Source organism: Psittacula echo (genome assembly GCF_963264785.1).
Source record: "Psittacula echo genome assembly, chromosome: 25".
Classification (NCBI taxonomy): Eukaryota; Metazoa; Chordata; class Aves; order Psittaciformes; family Psittacidae; genus Psittacula; species Psittacula echo.
Genome location: NC_137760.1, coordinates 682,846 through 710,052, shown reverse-complemented (window position 1 = coordinate 710,052; position 27,207 = coordinate 682,846). Strand labels below are relative to the sequence as shown.

The 27,207-nt window shown below is 58.5% G+C and overlaps 1 protein-coding gene across 1 annotated transcript; it reads right to left on the bottom strand.

Annotated features, from left to right (window-relative positions):
- Window positions 1–881: 881 nt before the first annotated feature.
- On the bottom strand, window positions 882–27,207 carry NUDCD3 (NudC domain containing 3). Its single transcript, XM_080634372.1, has 6 exons — window positions 26,996–27,207; window positions 25,325–25,602; window positions 11,246–11,378; window positions 7,261–7,404; window positions 1,733–1,921; window positions 882–1,550 (listed from the first exon to the last, which is right to left on the bottom strand). The coding sequence occupies exons 1-6, from the start codon at window positions 27,191–27,193 to the stop codon at window positions 1,440–1,442; spliced, it is 1,053 nt and encodes a 350-aa protein (XP_080490498.1). The 5' UTR covers window positions 27,194–27,207; the 3' UTR covers window positions 882–1,439.

The window sequence follows — 27,207 nt, the reverse complement described above, 5'->3', positions numbered from 1 at the left end:
CATCCACCCCATATCCAGCCGCCCCCAAGGATCGCACATCCCCCCCGAGGACCCCAAATCCACACTCCCACTCCCAAACCCCCAATATCCGGACCCCCCGGGGACCCCACATCCACCCCCTCCCCCATCCTCCCCATAAGCCCCCCAAACACCGCACCCTCCCAATGTCACCCCAAACAACCCCTCCAGGCGCCAATCCCCGCCCCACAATTGGGAAAGGGGCTGGGGGGGGTGGACAAAAATCCCCCCCCCCAAAGGGCACCCTGAAGCCCCTCACTGCCAGAGCCCTGCTGCGGGGGGGGAACAGCTTTGTTTTGAGGACACGCACACACAAGAGGCCACCGGAGCTGCAAGGCCTGGCTGGGGGGAGGCCACACACACACCGGGGTCTCCCCCTCCCTGGCCGTAGGCGCCCATCACCGTGGCCGGGGGCGATGCGGGGCGCGGGCAGCGGGAGCCCCCCCCGGGCGCGGGTGGGCGGCTGGCGGCTGGCGCTGCCGTTGCCATGGGGACCGTGGGCGGCCGGGGGGGGCCAGGGGGGCTGCGCCGAGCCTGGTTCTATTTGTGCATTGCCACAGCGCGGGGGAGCCGGGGGGGGGGAGGGACAGGGACGGGAGGGGGGAGCAGCGGGGCGAGACCCCGAGGTCGGCACCCCCAAAGTCACCAGGCACCAGGCGCCCACCCCGACAAATCCAACCCCCCCCCGGTTATCCCAGATCCACCCCTCAAGGACCCCAAAATCCAGCCCTGGACGCCATGCACTGAGACCCCCAACTGCAGAGCAGGGCCCCCCCGGCGTGTCCCTGTGCTGGGGGGGGGCATGCTCCCCCCCGTGTGGTGGCACCGAACCACTTGCAGGCCTCGCGCTCAAGAAACGTGTTTATTGCAAACCAAGGGGGGGCCGGGCGGGTGTAAGGGGGGGGGCAGGGACCCCCTCGGCACAGGGTGGGGGTGGGTAGGAAGCTGCAAGCACGAGGCCGGGGCTGGGTTCCCATCCCAGACCCCACAGTGCTGTGGGGATGGAGGGGCTGGTGGCCACTGGGGCCCAGAAGCCTCCTGCCCGGGACCCCCCCATGTCGTAGGTGCTCCCCACTGACCTCCAGCCCCATCCTAGCAATGGGGTGAACCCAGGAGAACCCCCCCCCTCCCGGTGCTGGCTGGGGCAAAGCTGCCAATGGCAGGGCAGGGAGGGTTCCCTCATCCCGAAAAGAAGCATCCTCATCCCGCAGGAATAACGACTGTGTCACCCAATGAGCTCCGTCTATTCCACAACACAGGAGAGCCCCCGGCAGCAGAGGTGAGGGGAGAAGGGTCCCGGCGCCGGGTTGCCGCGGTGATCAGGCATGGATCCGGTTCATACGGCGGCGCCGGGGTCGGTACCGGCGTGAATGGGGCTCTCCCGGGGGCTCCTCCTCTCCCCGCTTCCTTTGGTGCCGCTGTCAAAACTGCACAGCGCCGGGGGAGATGTTGAACATGGAGGGGTCGAACTTCTGGCCGCGGAAGGGGGAGCCCTCAGTGTCCCAGCCCTTCTTCAGCATCTCATGCACCTTCTGCACACAGAACACAGGCTCCTGTCAGACTGGGGTGACGCACCCGACACAGCCACTCTGTGGGGTCAGCAGCAGCCCCCCTTGCCCTGGGTGAGGGACGCAGCCACTCAGAGCAGCGAGGTGAGGCTTGGGGGTGTGCCCATCACCAGTGCCCACGGTGGTGTGGGGCAGGCAGCACCTACCAGCTCATGGCTCTGGGGCTTGCCCTGCAGCTTCTGGTGGTAGTCGAAGGTGAGGCGGTCCAGCACGGCGTGCTCCTCCTCGTCCACCGTGGCCATGGAGCGCTCCTTGTTGATCTTGTCGATGTCAATCTGCTCCTCGCCCTCCAGGATGGCGTTCCACCAGTACTCATCCCCCTTGTTCAGATTGATCTGGCGGTAAAACGCAGGTCAGGGAGCAGGAGAGGAACTCCTGGGATGTGGTACCCCCACTATGAGCTCAGCTATGCCCAGGCATCGCTCCAAACCAGAACCCCCCCATGTGCTGGGCTGCACCCCCAGAGTGAGCAGCAGCTCAGGGAGGGGATCCTGCCCCTCTGCTGTGCTCTGGGGAGACCCCCCCTGCAGTCCTGATCCAGCTCTGGGGCAGCAGCACAAGAGGGTCATGGAGCTGCTGGAGTGAGGCCAGAGGAGGCCATGGAGATGCTGCGAGGGCTGGAGCAGCTCTGCTCTGGAGCCAGGCTGAGAGAGCTGGGCTGGGGCAGCCTGGACAAGAGAAGGCTCCTGAAGGGGAGACCTGAGAGCAGCTCCAGTGCCTAAAGGGGCTGCAGGAAAGCTGGAGAGGGGCTTGGGACAAGGGCCTGTAGGGACAGGCCAAGGGGAATGGCTTGAACCTGCCAGAGGGGAGACAGAGATGAGCTCTTAGGCAGAAGCTCTTCCCTGGGAGGGTGCTGAGGCGCTGGCACAGGGTGCCCAGAGAAGCTGTGGCTGCCCCATCCCTGGCAGTGCTCAAGGCCAGGTTGGACACAGGGGCTTGGAGCAAGCTGCTCCAGTGGAAGGTGTCCCTGCCCGTGGCAGAGGTTGGAGCTGGATGAGCTTTAGGGTCCCTTCCAGCCCAAACCAGGCTGGCATATGATGTGATGAAGGGGCTGTGCCCGGCAGAGCATGCGGCTTCCCCCACTGCAGTGCCATCATTCCGCATTCCTCTGGCCCAGGAGCCATCATGCGGGTGACAAGGAAGGTGAAGATGCCACCATTGGGGCATCCCAAACCATGATCCCCAAGTGCCTTGATCTGATTTTGCCAGGAGAGGTGGGCTCCTTCCTCCCGTGTTATCCCTGCACTAATCCCAGCAGCGGGGAAGGTTTATGGCATTCGTCAGCCTCTGCAAAGCCATCAATAAAGGCGGACAAAACAATTTACCCAAACCTCCCTGGAAGCTCCACAGCTCTGGAAGGGAAAAGAGGGGCAGCCCTTAAAGGTGCGGAGCTGGTGTCTGTGGCGTGAAGAGAAAAACCAGTTAATACTGGAGGGGGTGGCTGGGGCTTAATCTTGGGGGAGCAGAGGTAAAACATTCCAGCTTGGAAAGGCATTTGCTTTTCCAGCCACACAATGTGTTTGTTCTCCTCTGAACTGCACAGTTCCCCTTTGGAGGGGAGGAAAAGCCGCCACGGGTTTGATTTGGGGCTTCCCAGACCTGGGCAGGCAGGTGGAAGAACGCCGAATTCCCCTGGGAATACCATCTCCTGGGAAGGAGGATGAGCCATGGGGCAGCAGCTGCCCCACGCCAGCGTCAGGAGCACACTCCAGGCCCACTGCTGTTCCTCAGGCTTTCAAACAAGAGGGATGAGATGAAACCCATGGGATGGGATGTCCCCATAGAGCTGAGCTCTCACGGCATTGCTGCTGTCCCCACCAGAGCCAACCTGGCAGCAGAGGGATGAACGGATGCCAGAGGACTCCAGGGCTTGTTCCCACCTCCATCCCAGAGCATCACGGGAAGGAAAACCCATCCCAAATCCTGACCCCACCAAATTCCCTTCCATCCCTGGTGCCCTGCCACTGTCCCCACCACCAGCAGGCCCCAGGGAACCCACGGAGCCATGGACCAGGTGGATCCCCTCGTCTGCAGACCCTCAGGGCCTCAGCGGATCCTTTCCTCCCCCTCCCCACACGTGGCCCTCACTTTACTGACTACATGCCACTTCCCACCCTGATGGGAAGATGGAACCATTCATTCCCTCAGCAGTATTTCTGTGGTGCTGCTTGTGCATGTGAGGAATTTACTCATCCCCCTTTATTCCAGGTGGAGAGATGGAAAAGTGGGACTTGCTCCCAGGTGGGATCCCCATTTTCTGATGTGAGGCTCTGAAATGCCAGCAGGCCAGGGCAAAGTTCTCCCTCTATCATCCTGAGTTTGAGGCTTCGTGGTTGGAAGTGGTGCTGGAGCACTTGCCATGGACAGATCCAGCCTCCAGCATGGAAGCACAGGCTCAGATTGGTTTCTCCAAGACATCCCTGCTGATGGCCTCTGTTGATCCAGCCCATCACTTGGTTGGGTGCCTGCAGGAGGTTGTAGTGATGGAGATACAGGCTGGAGCCTCGACGAGAAGGTTGAGGTAAGGAAAGCCAAGAGCCTATGGCAGAGCCCTGGTCTAAGTCCAGGCAGGGGGATGTCCTGCAAATCCCACCCATGGAGAAAGGCTCTGGCATGCTCCTGACGGGCTCCAGGAGGGAGCGGAGGGGAGGGAACAAGGACAAATGTCAACCTCATTATGTTCCTCACTTTGATTTGCCTATGCTTGAAGCTGAACCTATGAGTTTCCGAGACGGGACCTCTGGGGTCCTAGAAATGCCCATGGCCACGAACCAGAGGAAGGATCAGGTCCCTGCAGCGTGCCCAGGCTCTTGGTCAGACTATGGCTCTGCTTTCCCAGCTGGCAGGTCCCAAAGGGCCTCTTGGGATGCAGGGAGGCCCTTAACCCACAGCCCAAAGGGTTGCAATGAGTCCAGATGAGCTCAAAGCCCAGATGAGACTTCGAGGGATCTTCCAGTGGCACAAAGAGGGTGACAGATGTCACTGGTATGCACATGGGGTCATGTCACAGCTCCACGCCCTGCCAGGAAGCTCACGGCCCTCTGGTGCCAGTGCTGGGCTTTGTCACAACATAAGGTTTCCTCTTGGATACTAAATACCTTGTCAGAGTTGCAGAGATGCTGTCAAGGGATATAAGTCTTGGAGAAACAGGCTCTCACCACCTGCTTTCCTTTGGGAACAACAGAAAAGTCAGTGGGAGATGTTTGGGGAGGTGACGTTCCCTGCAGGATGGGGAGGGCAGGACGGAGGGAGAGCACCAAGGGTTGTTATTACCTCGGCTTTGCAGCTCACGAGATGACAAGCCCAAGACTGTGATCGCTGTTCAAGGCAGGACTTGGTGACAAAAGTCCAAGTGTGGATAACCAGTGCTGGAGAGGAGGAGCAAAAGAGCGGGAACAGGGGGAAAGAATCCTCAACCACAAAAATAACCCCAAGCAAGCGTGGTGTGCACAACACTCAGCCGGGACTTCTAAAAACAGCTTGTGTGGAGTTATTTTAACCTCACTTTTGACAAGCGAGCGGGTATGCCACAGAAGGGAGAGCACAGGGACTACACCCAGGACCAGGGCTTTGGCACGGGCCTGGGATGGGATCCTGAGCAGGAGGATGTGTGGACAGAAGAGCCTGGAGCGCGCAGGCATCCCGGTGATCACTGACGTGTCTGCAAGAGTGCGCAGGACTCAACAGCCTCTCTGTACAGCACTGGAACCTTCCCAGATGGACAAGAGCAAGCAGGAGAGATCTCACCTCCTCGACACATGGATCAAGCTGCGCCCACAGGGATTGCCTCAACTCACATCATGGGCCACAGGAACATGAGCACATAGGGGCTTTCCTCTGGACACAGCCCATTGAGGTGGCCAAGCAGTATCCAAGGTGGCCAGGATGTCCTCAGATGACTCCGTGCTGGCACTTGGTGAACTTGGTTTCAGCTGTTAATCCCCCCTGCCCCAGGTCCCGGGGAGGGAAGCCAGGTACCACCTTAGAGCATCTTGCAGGACCAAGCCACTCCTGACTCCGCACACAGAGATGCACAATGTGTGGATGCACAAATTCAGGAACAGGAAGGGCCCGTGAGCCCCCAGGTGACCAGACGGGTCCTGTCCAGGCCCGCAGGCATTGAACGGAGCAGTTCGTTAACACACGGCTGCATGTCTCCTGATGAATGGATCGGGAGGAATCACAAACCACTTTTGGCTACTCAGCGCATGGGAAAAGGAGATGCTCTTGGACGAGAATTACTCACTCTGCTCCAGTTACCTACAATTCTTCAAGCAAAACTCCATCCCACCATCAATATGTTGGCAGCCAGCTGGAGCCTCACAACCCTGTGCTCGCGCTAACGGGAGGCGGGACCCAGCTCAGGGGTTGGAGGTGACGGGACTGCTTCCCCAAGTCCCATTCCATCTGCGTGCCACTCCCATCCTGCTCCCATCCTGCTCCTCTGGCACTGGCTATTCAATAAACATCACCTCCCTTACTGATCCTCAGAACATGCACCAGGGATTCCCAGCAGTCACCCGTTGGGCCACCTCCTCTTGAACAAGTTTACTCCTTCCCAGGATTGTTCCTCCTCCCAGATCAGCTGATTTTCAAGAAGCTTAAGAACACTTTAAAACACAGGTTAATGACGCCACCGCCTCCTTTTCCACATGGCCTAACGGAGCTGGAGAAGCTCCTCTCTCTTAGTACCAGTCTGTCATCCCCCGGTACATCCATACAGATCTGTAGTGGCCCCAAAACTCAAACAGGAATTTGGCAACTGTTCGACACCTGAGATCCCAGGCTGATGGGCAGCAACACAACCTCCAGGCCAGCTTCAGCCGGGAACAGAACACACCACCTCAGCCTGTTGAGCACACCAGAAATGAGTGTGTTACCCCCCAGCAACACACTACTGGGCAGCCACAGCCCTGAACCACCTTGAGAGGGAAGATCTGTGGTGCAGGGGCGCAGGCACACCATGAGCTGTGGCGTCTGCTGAAGGCAGAGAAGGAGCCAGAGCAACTGCTTCAAACAGGGGAAGTTCAGGTTAGATAAGGCAGAAGCTCTTCCCTGTGAGGGTGCTGAGGCGCTGGCACAGGGTGCCCAGAGAAGCTGTGGCTGCCCCATCCCTGGCAGTGTTCAAGGCCAGGCTGGACAGAGCCTTTGGCACCATGGTCTACTGTGAGGCAACCCTGCCCTTGGCAGGGGGTTGGAGCTGGATGAGTTTTAAGGTCCCTTCCAACCCAAACACTTCCATGATCCTATGAACAGGCATCTGCAGGATGCTGGAGCAGGACCAGGGCCAGGAGAACCAGAGGGCAAAGCTGGTGAGGACAGGCAGGCAGCACTGGTGCCACGGTGCAGTGCCATGGCCTTTCTCTGCCAGCAGACCTCCTGTGCTGGGATGAGGGGACAGTGGCCACCTCTAGATAACTGATGTGCTCCCACCATTACAGGCTGGAGCTTGGGAACCCTCCTCACCGAACCCAAAGGCTGTGCTGCTCTGCCAGCTTGCTCAGAGGGGCAGCTCAGGAGCCAGAGACAAGGGATGGCACACAAAGGGCAGAGTGAGCTGGATGTTGGACACAGAAAGCCAGACCACGTCCAGACCTGGCTCAAACTTCCAGCTGCTTCAGTTTCCCAGCCAAGCCCAGCAGAGCTGCAGGCCAAGGAGCAGAGACCCCCTTACCAAAACACACTTCCCTGGTTCCAGACTCCAGAGGGAACTCTCCGTGTTGATCTTGTGGGTGAGTTTCCCTTCCATGAGGACGTGCGGGCTGCTCCCCTCCAGCACTGCTACCCGAATCGTGCTGCTGCTAATATCCACAGACACCTGGAAACATAGAGAGAGAGGAAATAAGCAGGGAGGCTCCTGTTTGCCCTCTTGCTGTGCTACGTGAGGTGTGGGGTCAAGTGCACTTGCTGGGGATGAGAGAGAGAGAAGAGCTTTCAGCCCCATGTGTAGCAGGAGCCTGGGAATCCTGCTGTCATTTCTCAGCACCCAGCAAGAGCTTGGAGAAGAAAGGAAACCTCTCTGGGATCAGAGGCTGCAGGGCCCAGGGGACGGAGCCCCGGAAGGATACCAGGCAGCTGGTTCTGCCACCGCGGCTGCCCCGTGCCTCAGTTTCCCCACAGAGAAACCAGCAACGGCTACAGGCCTCCTCCATGCAGCACTCAAAGGCTGGATGCCCACTTGCTGTGAGCCAGCTCTGCAGGAGCACAGTGGGTGTCCAGCGTCACCGTGACGAGCCAGCCATGGCTGGGTGTCCTCCTGGGGGCTGAGCGCTTCCCTGTCCAGCAGGAGCCACCCAGGGATTTCTACACGAGCAAGAGCAGCAGCAGCTTGTCCCTTCTGCTGCACCACGCCACAAGCCGCCAGAGCCAGGGCGGGCTCAGCCCAGGCCTCCCACCGGGGTGCGAGGAGGGGACGCTGCAGCTCAGCTCCCTTCTCCCTGCTGCGGGGATGAGAGGACGAGGTAGCTCCGTCCCCAGGAACAGGGCCAGCTCCTGCCCGCAGCAGCCATATGGGGAACCCTGCTCCGACCTGCCACGGAGGTGACATGCCTCTCCCCTGGGGAGACAGAGGCAGGCTGCAGCTTTGCTGCGCCGCACGCAGAACCTCCCTCTCCAGAGAGACCATCTGCTCCCTGCTTTCCCTTTTGGTCCTGAGCTGCTGCCAGCAGAGCCCGAGCCAGGCCTAGGGACTGAGGGAGGACCTGGCCAGGAAGGGGCAGGTTGGTGGCCCCCAGCACTGCCCCGTCTCTGGCCCAAAAGGATGAGACTGCAGTGAGATTTGCCTGCATTCTCTCCCAGAGTTCCCCCAGATCTTCCTCCTGCTCTGCAGATCTCATTTGAAATGTTATTACATTATCCATTACCTAGGAGATTTCCAGCAGCTCACTAGCTCCACTCAGGCAAGAGACAGGCAAAGCCGCTCCAACCGGGGCGGGCACCATGGCTGCATCTGATTGATGCCCCCTAGATAAAGCCCCCAGACCTGCTGTGTGTGACAGGGACCTGCCAGGGCTGCAGCACAGGCCTGGACACACAGCCCAGTGTGACACCGAGCTCCCTGCAGCCGGCTGGGAGCAGGACCGCAGTCCCACAGGATCACGGAAGGGACATGAGCTCCCTTGGGATCTCCCTGGCACATGGCTGCAAACAGCATCTGGATGCGAACCTTCTCCAGAGAGGCTGCAGCACAGAGCAGCTTCCTCCAGCCCAGAAGCAAGGTGTTGGGATGAGGCTCTGCTCCCTGCCACCACTGACTGCCCTGGTCCCCGGTCCCTGGTCAGGGATGCTGACCCCGGGCTCTCAGAGCAGCCTTAACCCAGCGCAGGAGGCAAGTGTAACACTGGCTTCTTACCTGCAGTCAGCACAAAGCCCCTCTTGGCACCCCAGCCCTCCAGGAGCAGTGATGGGAGAACAACGTGCATCACCAGAGAGCCCTGACACACCTCAGCTGGACAGAAATGTCCAAGAGGACTCATGTGCACACACAGTGGTGCTCGCTGAGTGCAGGCTTTGGTGCATGTGGCAGCTTCTCAGATACCTTGGTGGGGTTTCACCCCACCTCTGCCCAGCATCCCCACTCCATGGGAGGATAGCTGGGCTCTTTGAGAGGCTGCCCTCCCTCCCTCTGACTTCCCCCACCTGAACTGCCCCATCCTGCCCTGTACAGCCCCAAAACGGGGGTTTGCCAGGCACAGACAACCAGCACCAGATGCTGGGCAGTTGCTGCAGGGAAGCCAAGGGCAATCCCACTGGGAACATGCTGTGCTGGCAGTGCAGCCACAAGCAGTGGCACTCCGTGAGCTCCCCATAAGCACCTCTGCCCTCCAAAATGCCGCTCTCGAGGAGACCCGGGTTTTGGCTCTGCCCTGGCTTTGCACCACGGCGGCTTCTGTGCATGCTAAAACGCCCACATCACCCAGGAATCCAAAGGAGCAAAGCCCGAGCTCTGAAGGCATCCGGCCGGGCTCCTGTGGCCAGGCACACGCAGTGCTCACTGCCATCATCTTGGGTTAAGTGCTCAGGGAGTGCTCAGCCCCGCGGGCCCCTGTTGTTCCTGTAAGTAGATCAGAGAGGTGGGGAGCACAGGGGAAGATGCTCCCACCCACCCCATCACCCGTTCCTGCTCAATGGGCACTTTTTTGGAGCTCCATACAAGGAAACCTTAAGCTCTCCCGAGTGTAAATGTGCCATAGCAACAGCCTCAATCCAAAAAAGTGTCAGAAGGAAGATTCTGAGCAGCGTTAGAGAAGGGCGCGCTCTGAGCCCGGCGACCAAACTGGGGAGTTTTAATCTCGCCTTGGCAGGCAGAAGCCAAAAGCCTGATCATCCTTACAGAAGATGAAGGTGTGCTGCTGAATGCAGGGGAATGATTCTTTTCTGCAGGAACCCAAGTCCATTGAGCTTTGAAATGGCTCTGACCCACCTGCTCTGGCCCATGACCCATCTGCTTCCAGCCCCCGCAGCTGGGGGAGACTCAGAGAATCAAGTCTCGAGTCAAGGGAAGGTCAGCAAAGCGCATCCTGGCCCCACTTCTCCTGCCCCGGCGAGGCCCCTGTGCCTCTGAGTGGCAAAGGACAGGGCAGGCAAAGCCTGATGGGCTTCTGTTTTGGCAAGGACACAACTTCCCTGGTACAAAGAGCACTTCCCTGGTACAAAGAGCACTCCCCTGGGCAGCGAGAAGCATCATGGTGGCAATAGGATGCAGAGGGATGGAACATCCGCCTGGATGCCCCTGAATCCTTCCAAGAAACAGTCTGGGTTTGTTTTGGAGACCCACCGGGAGCAATGCACCTCCCAGTCCCCTGCTGTCCCCATGGCAGCCGTTTGCTCCCTCACCCCTCCGGTCTGGATTGCTGCTGCCAATTACACTCTTTTGGCATGATCCGGAGCTGTGTAGGTTGGAGCTGGTGAACAAACCCAAGCGTACTCATTTCAGCTGCCCTGGAAGCAGAGGAGGACAGGAGGTGGGGAAGCAAGGACTTCCCAAATGGAAAAATACAGGATTAGCTGTGGGGAGGGCAGCACTTGGGAAAGACAGGATAGTTCAAATGTCTGGGTCCAACTAAAGCCAGCCACGGGCACCATGGGCACCGTGAGTCCCTCGCTAGGAGGGGACAGAAGTGGGGAAGAAAAGCTGATGTGACAGAGAAGGAAAGTTCCTGTCTGAGCCAAGGAGGGAGGTGAGACCCCCCTGCCCATGCAGGCTGCCAGGGAGAGGGGCCCCAGCTCCTTCCACCCGGAGCAGGTCAAGCCTCCCACAGGCTGAGCCTGAGTGCCAGAGGAGTTGTTCCAGCAGCTCCCACTTGCAAACAAGAGGCAGGAGATACACCAGGCCAGAGGGGGAGCTGGGAAAGGAGCATCCATCCCCAGCCAGGCTCAGAAACCCGCGTGTGCCTTTGCAGTCAGTGGAAGCAGAGAAAGAAAGTGCCACGTGGTGCCAGTGAACCCGCCAGGGCTGGAGCAATGGGACACTGCAGTCTCAACAGGAACACAGGCAGGCTGGGTCCATACACATAGCACCAAAGAAAAAGGCACAGCCATTTCGTCCTCCTTGAGTATGAAGGACAAGGAGCCTCCTGCTCCAAGCACAGCTTCCCAGGCAAGCTGAGAACCTGAGGGAAAGGGAAATGCTGGAAGATACACCATTAACACCACTTTACCTGTCTGCCTTTCACAATGTGCTTGGGCACGGGCACTTTAATCTCCAGGTCACTGTAGTCTTGGGACCAGGAGTAGTTCTCTCGCACAGCTCCGTTGTAGCTGTCGGGGTTTGTCTGGAACTGCTCCTGTTTCCTGGAGGGGGTGAAACAGGTGACATGGTAAGTGTCAGAGGGAGCAGAGCCTGGGAAGAGCAGGAAACCTGAAAGTAGGATATAAGAAGCAGAAAGGGAGGACCCTGTGAGCTCCCCTGCGAGCTGGGTTCACCATGAGAAACCAGAGCCGGTTTTCCTCCTCCTGATTTTAGTGTGTTTGGGAAGATCCCAGCTGGAGGGAGATGGGCACAGAGGTAATGGAGCTGAGCTCCACTGACCCTGGGATGTGACGACTGGATAAGCGCATCTTGAGCAACACTTGGTGCAAACTGCCATGTCCAGTTGAGGAGGAGAAGGATGAGGAGGCGGCTGTGGGGATAGGATGGGGCTTATCAGATTCATAAGCGACAATCAGTACAGTGTTTCCAGACAAGATGCGAGATCTCCATCACCCCACATCCCTTTGAAAAGGCAGGCTGAGGATCTATTCCACCGAAATCTCCCGGAGAAGGCTTTCAAATCAAACCAAACCCTTCCTAAAGATAGCTGCGGTGCTCACAAAAGGCAGAGTTATTTTAAAGTGTTTTGCTATGTACCTAAGCCTCCAATCTGGAGCTCTACAAACACGGGGCTGCAGAGTGTTACATAAAGGGGAGATGGGGACGGGTGGCCCCGGGGACCGCATCGCCCCACTGGCACCCCCCGCTGAGGGGCCCTCGCTGCACGGGCGGGGGTGGCCGCGCTGCAGCACCCTCTGCATTACGCACGATCCATGGATTTTAATTAAATGAGAGCCAAGGCGGTCGAGGGGGTTGTGGAGGGGCTGCGGAAACAGCCCTCCCCTTTCCTGTTGTTCTGATGTATTCGCAGCGGGCACCGAGGGTTTTACCGGCCCTGTTACAACCTCCCGTGCCCCCCAGTGGGTTCTGAGCCGGTTCCCATCACAGGCAGCGCTGGGGTCTGGAAGCACCCGCGGGCTCCCAGCCTCCAGGGGGGGATTTGGGAGCAGGGGAAGAGCATCTTTTTTCAGGCATCTTGGCCTTGCCTGGCGGTCGCCCATTGGGTGCCCATCGCCATGGAAACGGGGTTGGCATGGCAGCGCCGAACCGGTGCTGGCGCGCGGTGGCTCCAGCTGCCGGCTTCCAACCGCCCCCGGATGGTGGGAGTCGAACCGGCTGGAGGGCGAGAGCAGGAACGGCGCTGGAGAGCGGGAACGGCACCGGAGAGCAGGAACGGCGCCAGGGATGGGGAACACGGCGCTGGAGAGCGGGAACAGCACCAGAGAGTGTGATCTGCAGGGCTCTGAGGGGGGAAAATGAGGTGCACTCCAGACTCACAGAGTGGTTTGGGTTGGAAGAGACCTTAAAGCTCGTCCAGCTCCAACCCCTGCCACAGGCAGGGACACCTTCCACTGGAGCAGCTTGCTCCAAGCCCCTGTGTCCAACCTGGCCTTGAACACTGCCAGGGATGGGGCAGCCACAGCTTCTCTGGGCACCCTGGGCCAGCGCCTCAGCACCCTCCCAGGGAAGAGCTTCTGCCTAAGAGCTCATCTCAGTCTCCCCTCTGGCAGGTTAAAGCCATTCCCCTTGGCCTGTCCCTACAGGCCCTTGTCCCAAGCCCCTCTCCAGGTTTCCTGCAGCCCCTTTAGGCACTGGAGCTGCTCTCAGGTCTCCCCTTCAGGAGCCTTCTCTTCTCCAGGCTGCCCCAGGCCAGCTCTCTCAGCCTGGCTCCAGAGCAGAGCTGCTCCAGCCCTCACAGCAGCTCCGTGGCCTCCCCTGGACTCACTCCAACAGCTCCACGTCCCTCTGGTGTTTTGGGCCCAGTGCTGGATGCATCCCATAGTCCTGCCTGCAGCATCTTTCAGTTTGACTGCACCCTCCTTACACCAGAAGCTCCACCTCCAGGCTCAGTGGCTGCACCGGCCGAGGCAGAGCTCACCATGCTCCTCCCAAACCTGCCAGCAAGACACTAGGGGGAAATTATGCCAGCATCCCAAGCGTCAGTGTCTCTCTGAGCTCAAGCAAAGAACCAGACAAGAACCAGCAAATGGCTGCTTCCTTCCAGGCCGCTCCCCTCCTGCCTTTCTCAGGACAATCTCAAACGCCAAAGGGGGAGACAGCAAGCCTGTGCCCGGCCAAGGTGTTACAGCAGATTCAGAGCATCAAAGATGGGCCAAAATCCATCAGCACTTCACGGCACCCCTGTGGAGGTCAGTGTCAATTGTGCTCCTTCCACATGGAAACCAAGGCAAGACTTGCTCTGCAACAGCTCTGCTGGACTTCTCTCTGCACAGCATCACTCCCGAACAAGCATAAGCCTTCCTCCTAGCCCCAGCTAACGGGGTGACCTCGTGCCCCAGAACAGGAGCACAGGGGCAATTTGTGAAGGCCTCCATGAATTCCTCCGCCATAAAACTGCCTGCTCCTGAGCAAACGAGGGTTTGAGATGGTGAACACGGGCCTCAGCCTTGTTAGGCGCCTCTGACAAACAGCTGACAGCTCTACCATCCATCTCCTGGAGGAATTCTTCCTTTCCTGGAGGTTTTCCAACCAGATCCTTGCTTGGTCCAACTGTGCTTAGCACATGCTGGCGGCACTCAAGAAATTGGACCCAGCTCCTTGGTTGGGAGGCAGCTCCTGCTTGCACCAAGCTGGGCCACCATGCCCGAGGTGCCTCTCCCAGCCAAAGCCATCCTTCGTGTCGCTTCAACAGCACCACCATGCAGCAGGCGAGAGAACTTCCTGCACCAACCCCATTGCCAGGAGACAGCCCCGTGCCCAGACCACCAGGCAAAGATCAAGGCCAGATCCAGAGCATGGTGCGGGTTGGCTGGGAGTAACACGGCTGCTCCCAGTGCGATGGTCACTGCCGCTGGGCCAAGCGACGGCTGAGGACAGGGAGGGTGAAAAAGCATCAGGGTTTGGCACCGTGTGCACTTGGCTGCCGGGTGGTGGGGATGCTGTGGGTGGGTCTGTGTGTTCTGTCTTGTTCTATTTTTGCTCATGATGTGTCATTTTGGGGGAGGTGAAACCTTTAACAATGCTCTGGCGAGAAGCAGCCGATCTGTTTTCCACTCCTTGGAGCTGCACGGCTGCGCTGGCACCAGCAGCAGAGCTGCTCCCCTTGTGCAGGGTCAGACCCCAGACGCAGCAAGAGGGGAGCGGGACCTGCCAGCGGTATCACCAGGATGTGCCATGGCTGAGGCAGAGCTGGATGCAGGTCGAGTCATGCACCAGGCCTCGATTACATGTTTCTGGGCATTTCTTATCCCAGGATTTCCAGCTCCGTGGGCTGGTGACGCACGATGAGCTGAGTGATGTGGAAACGGTGACAGAGCGATCCTCTCGCTGCGGACACGGCTGAGCGCGGCTCCGTCCTCAGAATGCACCAGCTCCAGCTCTGCAAAAGCAGCACCGGACACAACCCAAGAGCAGGAACCACATGCCGAAGGATTTCATTGAATGTTCTGTATAAGGAGAAGTAGGGCAGCTCCCTGAGTTCCTCTTTACTGAGCACTTTTGGGGCAAGAATGCAAAGGTCGAGGAATGGATACAGCAGCATGGGAGCAGCCACCCTTCAGCCCGATGCTGCAGGCTGAGGGTGGACAAGCCTCATGGGAAAGAGCTAATACAGGCCTAATCCCAAAGGACTTGCTTTTCTCATAAAAAGAAGAAAAAAAATCCCAAGGATTTTCAGACCTACTTAAGGAATCCAATCCCCTTAGCCTGGAGCACCTCAGCTTTCTGATGCAGGGCCCCTGCCCTCTTGGGAGGGGGTGCTGATGGAAGTCTGGGACACCAACCTGCCGCTCAGTGTCCACCAGGACAGGGACTGGGGCAGGCACCGAGCTCAGGAGTCTGCGTGCTACTGGTGCCGCGGACGCCCTCCAGCCACTTGGCATTCACGGAAAGCTTCCTGCGGGAAGCAGCTCCGCTGCTGTTTGCTCTTAGTCAAGGTGAATTATTTAGGCAGCTTTAAGGAAAACGTGTCACACCAGTGAAGTGATGCAGATGTGGAGGTGGAGATGTGGAGAAGAGGAACAGCCACGACAGCTAAAGCCGGGCGAGCAGGACTGGCTGAGGCAGAAGAGGATGATATGGGGAGAAAGCCAGGTCAGTGCTGTGAGCAACCAACCCGCATATGCCGTAATGGGGACCCAAACCTGCTTCCCTCTGCAAAGCTGCTCCTGAAGGAGGGATTTATAACAGTCCTACCCCACCTGTGCTCTGCCAACACATCCCAGCAGGTCCCACAAGCACATCCCAACACAAAACGTCCCAACGCCTCTCCCCTCCACAAGATCTTCCTATGTTCTGAGTGGGAAAAAGAGGCGAATGGCGTCTTACAGTCCCCCTGCCAGCAAACAGCAGAGAAACCCCACCCCAGCTCTGTCTTTTAACCACTGTCAGAGGCTCCGCGCGACGCATGCAACCTTCTTCAAGCTCAAGAGGTTCCAAGAATGGAAAGATCTCATTAAGTAATAATGAAGTTCTGAGCAAGTAGGAGAAGAGAGAATCAGGCACAAGACGTCCGCATGCCTAACCCAGATCGGCAGCAGCCTGCAAGGGAGATGCACCGCGCCGCCAGCCCAGCCAGCGCTCAGTGCTAGGAGCAGACATTCGGATCAAGGCTGTTGCTCCATGACAGCAGCCTGGAGCACGTGGCAGCCATCAACGTAACTAATCCCACATCCCAGCGCTGCGATGACTCTAAGAGGCACCAGGAACTGCAGGAAGAGAAGCTGCTGCTGACACTCAAGCACCTGAGCAGGCTGCAGCACTGCAGGACACCCAGCACCACAGCTGGGCTGTAGCCAAGGGCTTCTTCCCCTTGATGCCTGCCCTGGGTGGGTTTCTCCAAGCCAGAAGCCTCCACGGCAGCTCCGAGTGCCAGTGCTGGCAGCTGTGGTGGGAGAAGGACCCTACCTCCTGCTTGCTGTGGCCTCAATGCCTCTGCTTTGACAAGGCAGCAGCACTTGGATCTTCCTGTAGCTCACAGCCAGCACTGGTTGGCTCAAAGCCTCTTGCTGGGCTTCCCAGCAAACAAAACAGGGAGGACGATGCAGAGGAGGGTGAGAGGAGCCATGTGCAGCCTGTCCCCCCCAAAACCTCTGCAGTATGCTCAGCTCTGCTGCTGTGGGTAGCGCAGGGTGGCCACTGTCCTCCTGCCCTGGTGTCAGTCATCAGCCAGGCTCCTGCTCCCATCACAGCCCCCTCTCCCCGCTGGGGAAGCAGCCTGAGCCACACCTGCATCCAGGCTTCCCAGCACTAACAGGACTGGAAATCATTGCGTGAAGAGCGGGGCAAGGGCCAGCAATGGCAGAGCCCTCCCCGTGTCACTGTGGAAAGGCCAGGCTCGCGCCACAGCACCCACACAATGCTGGAATGCAGCTTTCCAGAGCTCTTGGCTCCCAGCCCCTGCTTGCCAGCATGACCAGATGAAAGCTCAAAGCCACCTCAAGCCATGGGAAGGGCTGTGCACCCTCAACAGCTTCTGTCAAGCCCCAGCATGAGCCAGACTACAGACAAACCCCAGCCTTTAAGAAGAAACTGAAGAGGGTCAGACATGGCCTCTGCTCCTCGGGGTACCAAGACAGGTGCTGGAGCAGCTGAGTAACAGGTAGAGAAGCCGAAAGTTTCACCTCTTTGGAAAGCTGCATTTCCAAAGCTGCAGGGATTGCGTGTGCAGAAAATAGCAGGGTTGTGCTCCTCCTGCCAGCGTGCCGCAAAGGAGCCCCCCCCCACCTCCACAGTGAACATCTCCTGGCATCAAAACATCAGCACCAGGGCACTTTCTCTCTCCTGCTTTCGCCCGAGAAGTGCCAAGGCAGGAGGAGTGCCGCTATGGGCTCTGCAGCCCTTCACCAGGGCCTGCAGGCACCCAGCACTTCCGAACAGGTCCCTCTGCACGCAGCACTCCGGTTTACTAGGTCTTGGGCTCAGCAGTGAGCAGCTGAATACCAAACCCTTCCCTCTCAGAGCTCAGTTCATAGCCACAGTCAACAAGCCTCATGATCCACTCGGATCCACGTGGCAGCTCTATGGCTGTCAGTGAGTTCAGCAGTGGCGCAAGGGGCATCCCGGAGCCCTCCTGACCCTCAGGGTTTCTTCCAGCTCAGGTGTGTATGTGCTGCTGGGGCAGAAGGCCCCAAATCCAGCTGTGGAAGGTCCCCTTCACCCCCAAAACAGACAGAAGCTCAGCAGCAGTTCCCCAAGGATCTACTCCCCCCCACCCCGCGCACAGCTCCAGGGCTGCAATGCACAGCATTGGTGGTCCTGCTCTCAAAACCAGACTGAAAAATGGAAGCCAACACCTCCTTTTGACCCCCCAACCTCAGGCACCCCCCAGCCAGGCTCCAGCCTGCAGTGACCACCCTCAGCTCTACAGGAAGTTCTTCTCACCTTCAGGAAGCCTCAGAGCTTCGACTCATCCCCAGGATGGGACTAACAACCGAAAACAGGGCGCATGGAGACACTTTCCCCTTGTATCCCATTGCACTTCTGTGCCCGGATGACCCTGGAGGGCTGCCCTGTACGAGGTGCCTCTCAAGACAATGCCTTTATTACTGAACCCAGCAGCCCACGAGTGAATCCACCCAAGGTGCAGCAGCCAGAATCCCACCAGTCCCAGCATACGGGCTGAGGCTCTGCCCCTCTCCTGGCCAGGTAAGAGCCTTCCTCTTTCCCAAGCTCCCACACTTCAGGCAAGCTTTTAGCCTTCCCTTTTGGTTTCTGAGTTATTTATGGAGCCCTTTGACAGAGCCAACTTACTGACATTAGGCGAGTTTAAATGCCACTGCCAGCTCTAGGAGCTCCAAAGCGTCGTCACCAGAGGGCTGGATTTCACTGCTGCCAGGATATGTAGGTCAAGGACAGCAGGACACACCACTGTTCAGAGGAGGCCCCCGGGACCTTTATTGTTTGTACAGAGCTGATACAACCTTGGCTTTCAGAGGTGTCCTCCAAGACACCTACAGGCAGCCAAAACGGCTCTAATAACTAACTACATACAACATAACCAAGTTCAGTTATAGCTCCCCTGGGAAAAAGGAGGTAAGGCCAAAGAAATCCAATGGGATTGAGTTGTGGAAGCACAGGACAAAGTGGCCCCTCAGACCCCCACACTGCAGACTCCAAGCAGCCAACGGGGCCGTTCCAGACTGTGGTAGTTTTCCACATTAGGCCACTTCTTTTGGTGGACAACACAGTGTTAAAAGAAGCAAACAGAAAACGCCACTTTAAATCAGAATCAGGCACACGCTGTCCCAAGCCTCCAGCCCTGGGATTTTCTTCTTGTTAAGAGAAAAATTTATAGGTTTTAATTTAGTTATTTTTGGTCCCAGGACCCAATTTGGGAGCTCAGTACCTTGGTAGGGCAACCAAAGCCCTGAGCAACACAGTGTGCAATGGGAACCGGCGCTCCATGGCTGAGCTCAGCAACCCAGCCGCAGGAGCCCCACTCCCCATGAAAGCACTGGGAAAACGGGACCCCAATTGATCCTCATCAGCTGAAAAAGGCTTGTTACAGTGAAGGGCTGCACCGGACACAGGACTGGGTGGGTCCCATCCTCAGCTCAAGCATTTCAGCCCTTTGAAAAGATGCTGCTGAGCAGCCGAGTTTCCACTGCTGTGGGAGGAGGTTTGTGTGTTAAAGGGGTTCTCCCAGCGGGAAGCCACGGCCTCTCTCCTTGCAAGAACCACAGAATCAACTCAGTTGGAAAAGACCTTTAAAATCATCAAGTCCAATCATGCCCCAGCACTGCCAAGGCCACCACTAACCCATGGCACTGAGGGCCTCGTCTACACAGTTCCTTGGGAGCAGAGCCCAGCCCCTCCTGGCTCCATCCTCCTGTCAGGCAGTTGCAGGGAGCAATCAGGTCCCCCCTGAGCCTTCTCTTCTCCAGACTGAACTCCCAGGTCCCTCAGCCCTTCCCCATCACACTTGGGCTCCAGGCCCTGCACCAGCTCCGCTGCCCTTCTCTGGCCCCACACCAGCACCTCAATGTCTCTCCTGTAGTGAGGGGCCCAGAGCTGAGCACAGGATTTGAAGTGCGGCCTCATCAGTGCAGGGCACAATCCCCGTCCTGGCCCTGCTGCTGCACTAGATGAAAGACTGCTTGGCACGGAGGACTTACTTTAAAGTTTCCCCCTTCCCCCAGTACCTGGACACACCCCTCCTAGAAATCAAACACAACAGCCCCACAAGTCCAGCTGCAGCTCTAGAGAGTGAAACAGCTTTGGTGACACCAGGCAAGCCAAGGACTCAATGCCTTTCTTCCCCTGGGCATGCAGTGGAGGGAGATCTGGCTAACATGGGGCTTCTGTGAAGGTCCTGTTCCCAGTAGCTCCCACCTGGAGAGGTGATGTTCAGCATTAGAGAGCGCTGGGATGGGAGGAAAAGTGTTTGAGTGATGCCAGTTGACTGGGGGAGGACCACATTTCTGGAAGAGGGTTTCATGGCCCCATGGGGACAGCTCATGAGGAAAGAAGCAGGGCAGGAAGTGGGAAACACACAGGCTCTTGCCACCCAAGCATCAGCAAGGAACACAAGAGGATCATGCAGAACCAGGAGGAGCATGAAAAAGCGTAAGTGAGAAGCATCCTCGTGCTTCTCACTCGTCAGCCTAAAAACAGGCTGAAAGGGAGAAACGGACACAGTAGGAAAACCCCACATGGGGTGCAGAAGGGAAATGGGAACCGCTTCCTGCCCCTCCACCTGCATGGAGACAGAAGCCGCTGCGCTGCTCTTTGCCGGCGGCAGGGGGAAAACAGAGAGGAAACATCACCGCACGCTCGGTCTGTTCTATTCCTCTTCCCTAAACATCTGCTGCTGCTGCAGACAGGACAAGGGGCCAGATGGAGCCTGGCGGTACCGGGTCAGGCCGTTCTCCCGAGGTCTGTCTGGCTCCTGCTTGCAATGGAGGAATTCCCTGCGGCATCTCTGCGCAGCTCCTGAATGCAAGAGGAATGAGAACCAGGACAGACACTGCCTTAAATATGGATCGGCATCATCGCCATCTTTCTGGGTCAGGCTGGAAGAACAGTGTGGACTCAGGTGAGCTCCCACGGAAACCCACAGGGATGCTGGGGAAGGAAACCAGTTTAACTGGCTTCTGGTCTGGATGGGCCCAGGTAGAGCCAGCTGAACAGGAGCATCCGCACGTTCCCCGCCTGTTCTCCTGGAAAATGCTTGAGAGGAGAAAGCTTGGGACAATGCTGCCTCTGAGTCAAACCAAACTAGCCTCAGAGCCAGCAGTGTGCAGTGGTCCCTTGCCTCCACAGCCCTGCTCCTTGCTGAGGGTGATCAGCAGTGAAACTCCCCTCTCCAGCACCCCAAAGAGAACAAAGCCCAAAGCCATGCCAGAAAACTCATCCTGCAAGCACCTCACACGACAAACACCCATCTGGACTTCCAGCAAAGCCAAGCTGGTGCCAAGTCAAATTAGATTCAAACAGGAGCTTCGTGGAAATTCCCCAGAGCGCTGCTGTGTCATCTTGAAGATGCTTCCCCCTGTGCCCCACAAAAGATCAACCCCAGGGCTTTGGGAATGGAAGTGGCTGCTTTCAGGAGAGCAGAGAACTGGAGCCTAAGAGCAGTCAGCTCCCCACATTAACATGTTTCAGTTCAATTTTGGTCTGCCTCTCGCCAGGGACAGTGGGATGGGAAGCACAGAAGTGAGTTTTGCAGGTCACTGCTGAGCCACCCGGAAGAGGAACGGCAGAGCCAGCCCCATAGCAGAGCTCAGCTGGACACAGGGGCAGTGTGGCCAGGGCCAGGCTGGGGCACGGGCAATGCTGCTGCATCTTCATCCCCTCCTTCAGCACAGCCACATTGCACACACAGGGCAAGGGGAGCCTCTTCCCCAGGTCACACATGGCGAGAATCACAGAAGGGTTTGGGCTGAAAGGACCCTAAAGCTCATCGAGCTGCAACCCCTGCCACAGGCAGGGACCCCTTCCACTGGAGCAGCTTGCTCCAAGCCCCTGTGTCCAACCTGGCCTTGAACACTGCCAGGGATGGGGCAGCCACAGCTTCTCTGGGCACCCTGGGCCAGCGCCTCAGCACCCTCACAGGGAAGAGCTTCTGCCTAAGAGCTCATCTCAGTCTCCCCTCTGGCAGGTTAAAGCCATTCTCCTTGGCCTGTCCCTACAGGCCCTTGTCCCAAGCCCCTCTCCAGGTTTCCTGGAGCCCCCTTAGGCACTGGAGCTGTTCTAAGGCCTTCCCTTGAGGAGCCTTCTCTTCTCTAAGCTGAACCAGCCCAGAGACCTGCAGGGTTTCCTTCAAGGCCCAACCAGCCATGAACTGCCCCTTCTCACTGCAGTCCCCTCCTACACCCCCCTCTTCCCCCTCCACGCCGCAGGAGGTGGTCAGGCCACAGAGACCCCAGGGTTTCATTCTGCTCTGGTTTAATGCTCATGTCCTGCTGGTCCAGTCCCAAGGGTCCACCCCCATCCTGGAGGAGCAGAGGGACCAGTGGCTGCCCCAGCTCCCTGCTGTGGAGGTAACCACCATCTTTTGAGGGAACCCTTCAACATTTGCCCACCCCAGAGGTTGTTCTCTGTGAGACCCCACCTGGGTCCATTGAGTCTAAGGTGGTGTCGAAGATAAAGCTCATAGCAGCTCTGGCTGTAGCACCCGGGAGAAGACACAAAGGCTGGATGGAGAAATACATGAGAGTAAGCATTCACCATCAGGCACAGGCTTCCAGAGCTGCTGCTACAAACCCCCTGCCATCACCTCCTGCCAGAGTGGGGCTCCCAGTGCATGGGGAGGAGGGCTTTGCCCCCCATTCTGCTCCGAGAAAGAAAGGACCAGAGGGGAGCCATGAACCAGAGTCAGAAAGCACAAGCTGAGCCCAGGCCGGGCTGCACAGTGCCACACGTGGGCTGCCGGGCTCTATTTTAAATGCTGTGTGGCAAATATATGCAGGATGAACTCCAAGCTGGGGGAAGGGGAGGGTGCTGGGTGGCGGAGGTGTTCAAAATTAGGAGCTGAGCTCAGGGAAGGATGGCTTCTGGGAGCAGATGGGGGAAGAGCCGGAGCCGGGGCCTGTGCGAGCTGTGCGGTTGCAGCCCCAGCCCCAGCTCTGTGCTCCTGGGGTGCACAGCCCCTGGTGGGGGCTCATGGGGGACACAATACCCTCTGCCCCCTCAGCAAGGAGGGAGAGCAGGAGAACCTTGATGGCCCGGGAAGGATGCCAGGACACCCAGGGCAGCTGCAAGCTGGGCTGAGGTGGCACAAAGGAGACCTCTGGTCCCCCTCAGCACAGCTTCTGGCACTCGGGTCACCCCAAAGACACCTCACTCCTTGGCACAGTGACAGGCACTGCATCCCCTGCCTTCCGCAGGCAGGAAGGCGAAGGACATGGGGAGACCCTCCTCGCCCGCAGGCAGCCCTCTGCACCCACAAGGCTGGCTTGATTCTGCTCTTCCCTTGTGCATTGACCCTGAAAAAGCTGCTACCACCTCAGTGCACTCTGCAAGATGCTCACCACCAGCTCCCAAGCGCCCGCCCGGGCACACAGCTAGGCTCTGATGGGAGCTGGCAGATCTGGGCTGGTACCTGCCCTACATTTAGGGAGCAGTCAGGCTGACAGAATGAGCAGGTTTTTACGTAGACCTGGGTGGCAGTGGTTTGCTTCCCAGCGGTGGGGGCAGGGGAGAGGGACGTGGAAAACAGTTTAGTTCAAGCTTTTCTCTGCATCCCTGCAGCCGGAGCCGCACATTAGTCATGCGCCCCTCGTAGCCAGGCTGGTGGCTCCGGGTTCTGCTCAGAAGGGGCTGTGCAGAATTAAGCAGCCGGTTAAATTATTAATAAGCTGTCGGGGGGTGCCCAGGACACTCGCTCCTGGTCCCTGCTGCTTCTCGGGGGGCTCCAGTGCCCCCCACAGGCACAGAAACCAACTGCAGCCGTTTGACAAACCCGGTGCCTGCTCTGCCCTACTTCGAGCCCACAGACACCCTGTTCTTCCGGCCTGAAAACCAGCAGCGAGGCTGTGGAGCCGGTGTCACCCATCGGTGTCACCCACCCAGCAGGCGCAAAGGACTGCGATCGCTTCACCCCACAGCATGTCTGAGGCAGCAGGAAAAGGAAAGGCTAGACTGGCAGGAGAGCAGCCACACAGCCTTGCATTCGGTGTGACGTCTCTGGGTGCAGAACGGCATCCGAGTGCCTGAACTCCGCCACAGGCCACTCTCCAACTGTACCAGGACAGACACTCAAAGCAGGGACAAGGAAAGGGCTGAGCTTTCACAGGACTCCCATCACCACCTGGAGCAGAAACCAACCCTGTCAGCTTCAATGTACTTGCTGTCAGATACGTCCTGCTCCCACACCGGCCCTCGGCTTCCTTTCTAATCCCTCTAGTTCCCTTCCCACAGCCTGTTTTCAAGCACCTGAACACCACTTACAGCAGCTGCTGCCCCACAACAAAAGGCGCAAGTGGCATTTTCACATGGCAGAAGGCAAGAAATGTGGGCTGCAAAGGGGCAGAAGCACTTGGGGCAGCCCAGCTCCGTCCTGCTCCTAGGGGCTTGAGACCCCCCTCTCCATCAGCATAAATCACAGAGACCTGCCTGCTCCAACAGGGCTTTTTTTTGGCTCGTTCATTTTGTGCTGGGAGAGGTGTCAGACTGACAGTCCTGAGGACAACCTTCCCTCCGCAGACCAGTGCTGGCGGCAGGATGCAGCTTTTCAGGTGAGCTCATTTTTGGCCTCTGGCTTATTTTTATCCTGCAGGATTTGTGTCAGATCTGTGGAGTTAAGCCCAAGTCCTCCTCCTCCACCCCATGGCATCAAGTTACTCGGCAGGCCCTTTGCCCAGGAGCAGCCACTGATACCCTTTCCCTTCTCCTTCCACAGGACAGCTGCCACACTTGGGCCCTCCTCTCTGCCACTGCAGGCTCAGACTCTGCCACAGCCCTGCCACTGCCCGCAAGGGTTTGGTGCTCTGCCCATCCCTTCCACACACCAAGGGCTGACAGCCCCTGAAGTCTGGGCTCTCAATCCTCTCTACCCCTTATGGAGTTGGAAGGATGTGGGGCTCTCCCAAGTGACCTGCTCTCACTGCTGCTGTGTATCAACTGGCACAGAGCACAGGGACCACTGGCCCAAGCTGCCCTCCTCACCACACACCAGTGGGACAGCAACGATAGACTGCAGCAAACCCCACAGAGGACCAGGAAAGCAGCAGTGAGTGCACAAGGCTCCAACCATGAGTGACACTGGGGCAGGACAGAGATGTCAGTGAGGCACAGTCCACACAGGGTGAGGCAAAGCACTGCCTTGGGCTGAGGAAGCGCAGGAGACTCAGTGCTGTGGGAGGCCCTGAGCAAGGGGCTGGGCAGCTCTGCCTTGGCTTGGCAGTCAAGGTGACGCCTGAGGAATGACCCTGTGCTCAGACAGTGGTTCAGAAAGGCCACACCAGCCCACAGGAGCTCCCCTCCTGCTGCACAGTAGAGTCAGGCTGGAGGAAGACTTTCGAACAAGGACATTTCTGTAAATCACAAGGCTTGAAAGCAGCTCATTTTGGCAAAAGAACACAGCTAAAGACAGAACTCTCTGCAGCACCTGACTGAGCTTCAAAGTTGGCCCAACTCTGAGCAAAGGGACCTCCAGAGGTCTCTGAACCCAATTCTGCCGTGTGTATTTGATGCCATGGCTGGCCTCACTGTCTGCCTCACACCAGCCCTGCCTGCACTGCCTCGCAGGCATTGCAGGTGTCTCATAGCACCCAAGGGGAGTCTGACACCGAACTGCCATGACAAAAGGGCCACATGATGGGAAGACACCAAACAAGCAGCAGGAAATCAAACTCCTGCCCTCCTGTGGGTCAATACACACTGCCTCCAGCCACTGGAGCCCTCACGGGAGCCTCCTGCAGGGCTGAGCGCCACAGAGAATAGCAAAGGGTTGTGCACAGGACAGTGAACACCACCTCCATGCTTCTGCCTCCCCCCAGACAGGAGCACAAAGAGAGACCCTTACGTGGGCAGCTCTGCCGGGGCAGTGGCCCCCAGGGGCTCTGCAGACACCAGGCTGGGGGCTGCGTCTTGGGCTCCAGCCGACTCCTGGGTACCCGCAGCTCCCCCAGCATCCGGCACTGGGATGTGCTCTGCTGTTGTCTCTACCTCCACCTCCTGAGCTGCAGCAGGCGGCTTCACCCTCTCAGCAGCCTCCTCCTCCTCCTTCCTTAGCTTTGCCTCCAGCTCTCGGCGCCTCTTCTCATCATCCTGCCGGGCCATCCGCTCAAAGACTTTGAAAGCCTGAAAGACAAAAAGCAAACCCAGCAAGTCAGCAAGCTGCCGAGCTCTGCTGGAGAAGCCAGGGAGAAGGAGAGGAAAAGCATCACACATTTGGGGCACTTAGAGCTGTCCCTCTCCCTCTGGACACCACACACCCCCCACTCCGAGCTGCTTCAGTCGCCAACAAAACCAGCTGGTGACTAGCTCAAAAGCCATATGGCCAAGTTGAACAGAGCTTGGGAGAAAGCCCAAGCTCCTGGGAGCCCTTTTGAAATCATGTCTTGGGTCATGTCCTGGCCGCCAAATTCACATCTGCCTGCAAAGAGGAGAGCAAGGAGCACCGACTGCTGGCTGGGAAGGGGGCTCCAAGGAGCCAGTGCTCACCCAGGGGCTGTCTGCAAGGCCAAAGCTTGGAGCAAACCTCCGAGGTGCAAACAGGACAAGCTGCACCAGGAGAAGCTGGAAGACAGCTCACCTGGAGCTCTCAGGCCACACAGGTGAAAGAGCAGAGTGACCTCAAGCCAGAACTGATTGATTCAGGTCAAAGCCATGCACTTGCTCAGAGAAAAGCCATCCCTCCCTGCCCCAGGGTGAGGGTGCTCCCCACGCTGTGTCATCCCACTCTGCAATCTGCTTCTGGCCATGCCTGGCTAGCACAGGCTGGAGAGTTTGGCCCAGCACTACAAGAGAGACATTGAGGTGCTGGAGCGGGGCCAGAGAAGGGCACTGGAGCTGGTGCAGGGCCTGGAGCCCAAGTGTGATGGGGAAGGGCTGAGGGACCTGGGGGGTTCAGTCTGGAGAAGAGAAGGCTCAGGGGGGACCTGATCACTCCCTACAAGTGCCTGACAGGAGGATGGAGCCAGGAGGGGCTGGGCTCTGCTCCCAAGGAACAAGGGATGGGACAAGAGGAGACGGCCTCAAGCTGCACCAGGGCAGGTTTAGATGGAGCTGAGGAACAATTCCTTGCCCAAAGGGTGCTCAGGCATTGGAACAGGCTGCCCAGGGCAGGGCTGCAGTCACCGTCCCTGCAAGTGTTCACACACCCTCAGTGCCATGGGTTAGTGGTGGCCTTGGCAGGGCTGGGAATGGTTGGACTGGATGAGTTTAAAGCTCTTTTCCAACCTGGTCGATTCTGTGACTCCCACCCCTCGCCGGGCCCCCCTCCCGCCCCTCCTCCATCCCTCGGGGCAGGGCCGGTTACCCGGGAGCTGCCGCGCTGCCCGGTCCCCATTCCTGGTCTCTCCCAGATCTCTCCCGGGAGAGGCGGCCCGGCTCGGATGGGACAAACGCACTTGGTGAGGCCCTGCGACCGGGACGACACCGCCCACCCTGGCCTCTGCCTCCTGCCCCGCCGGGCCTAAGGCGGAGCAGCGGCGCCGGGAGAGCGCGGCAGGCCCGGGCGCGCCACCGGTACCTGGAGGGCCATGGCCTGCGCGGCGCCGGGCGGGAAGCCCAGGCGGTCCCCGGGCCGCAGCAGCAGGCGGTAGAAGTCGGTCTTGCGGTAGAGGAAGCCGAAGAGGACGCGCAGGAACTCCTCCACGTTACCGACGTGCTGCAGGATGCCCAGCAGCGCCTGGTCGTACATGTCGGTGAGGGCGGCCGCGGCCTCCATGGCGGCTCCGGGAC

Coding starts and splice junctions, on each gene's coding strand:
- NUDCD3 (XM_080634372.1), bottom strand. CDS start 27,193: ATGGAGGCCGCGGCCGCCCTCACCGACATGTACGACCAGGCGCTGCTG. Junction 7,405..11,245: donor ACATTGTGAAAGGCAGACAG/GTAAAGTGGTGT, acceptor CTATGTTTCCAG/GTGTCTGTGGATATTAGCAG. Junction 1,551..1,732: donor AGCCCCAGAGCCATGAGCTG/GTAGGTGCTGCC, acceptor TTCTGTGTGCAG/AAGGTGCATGAGATGCTGAA.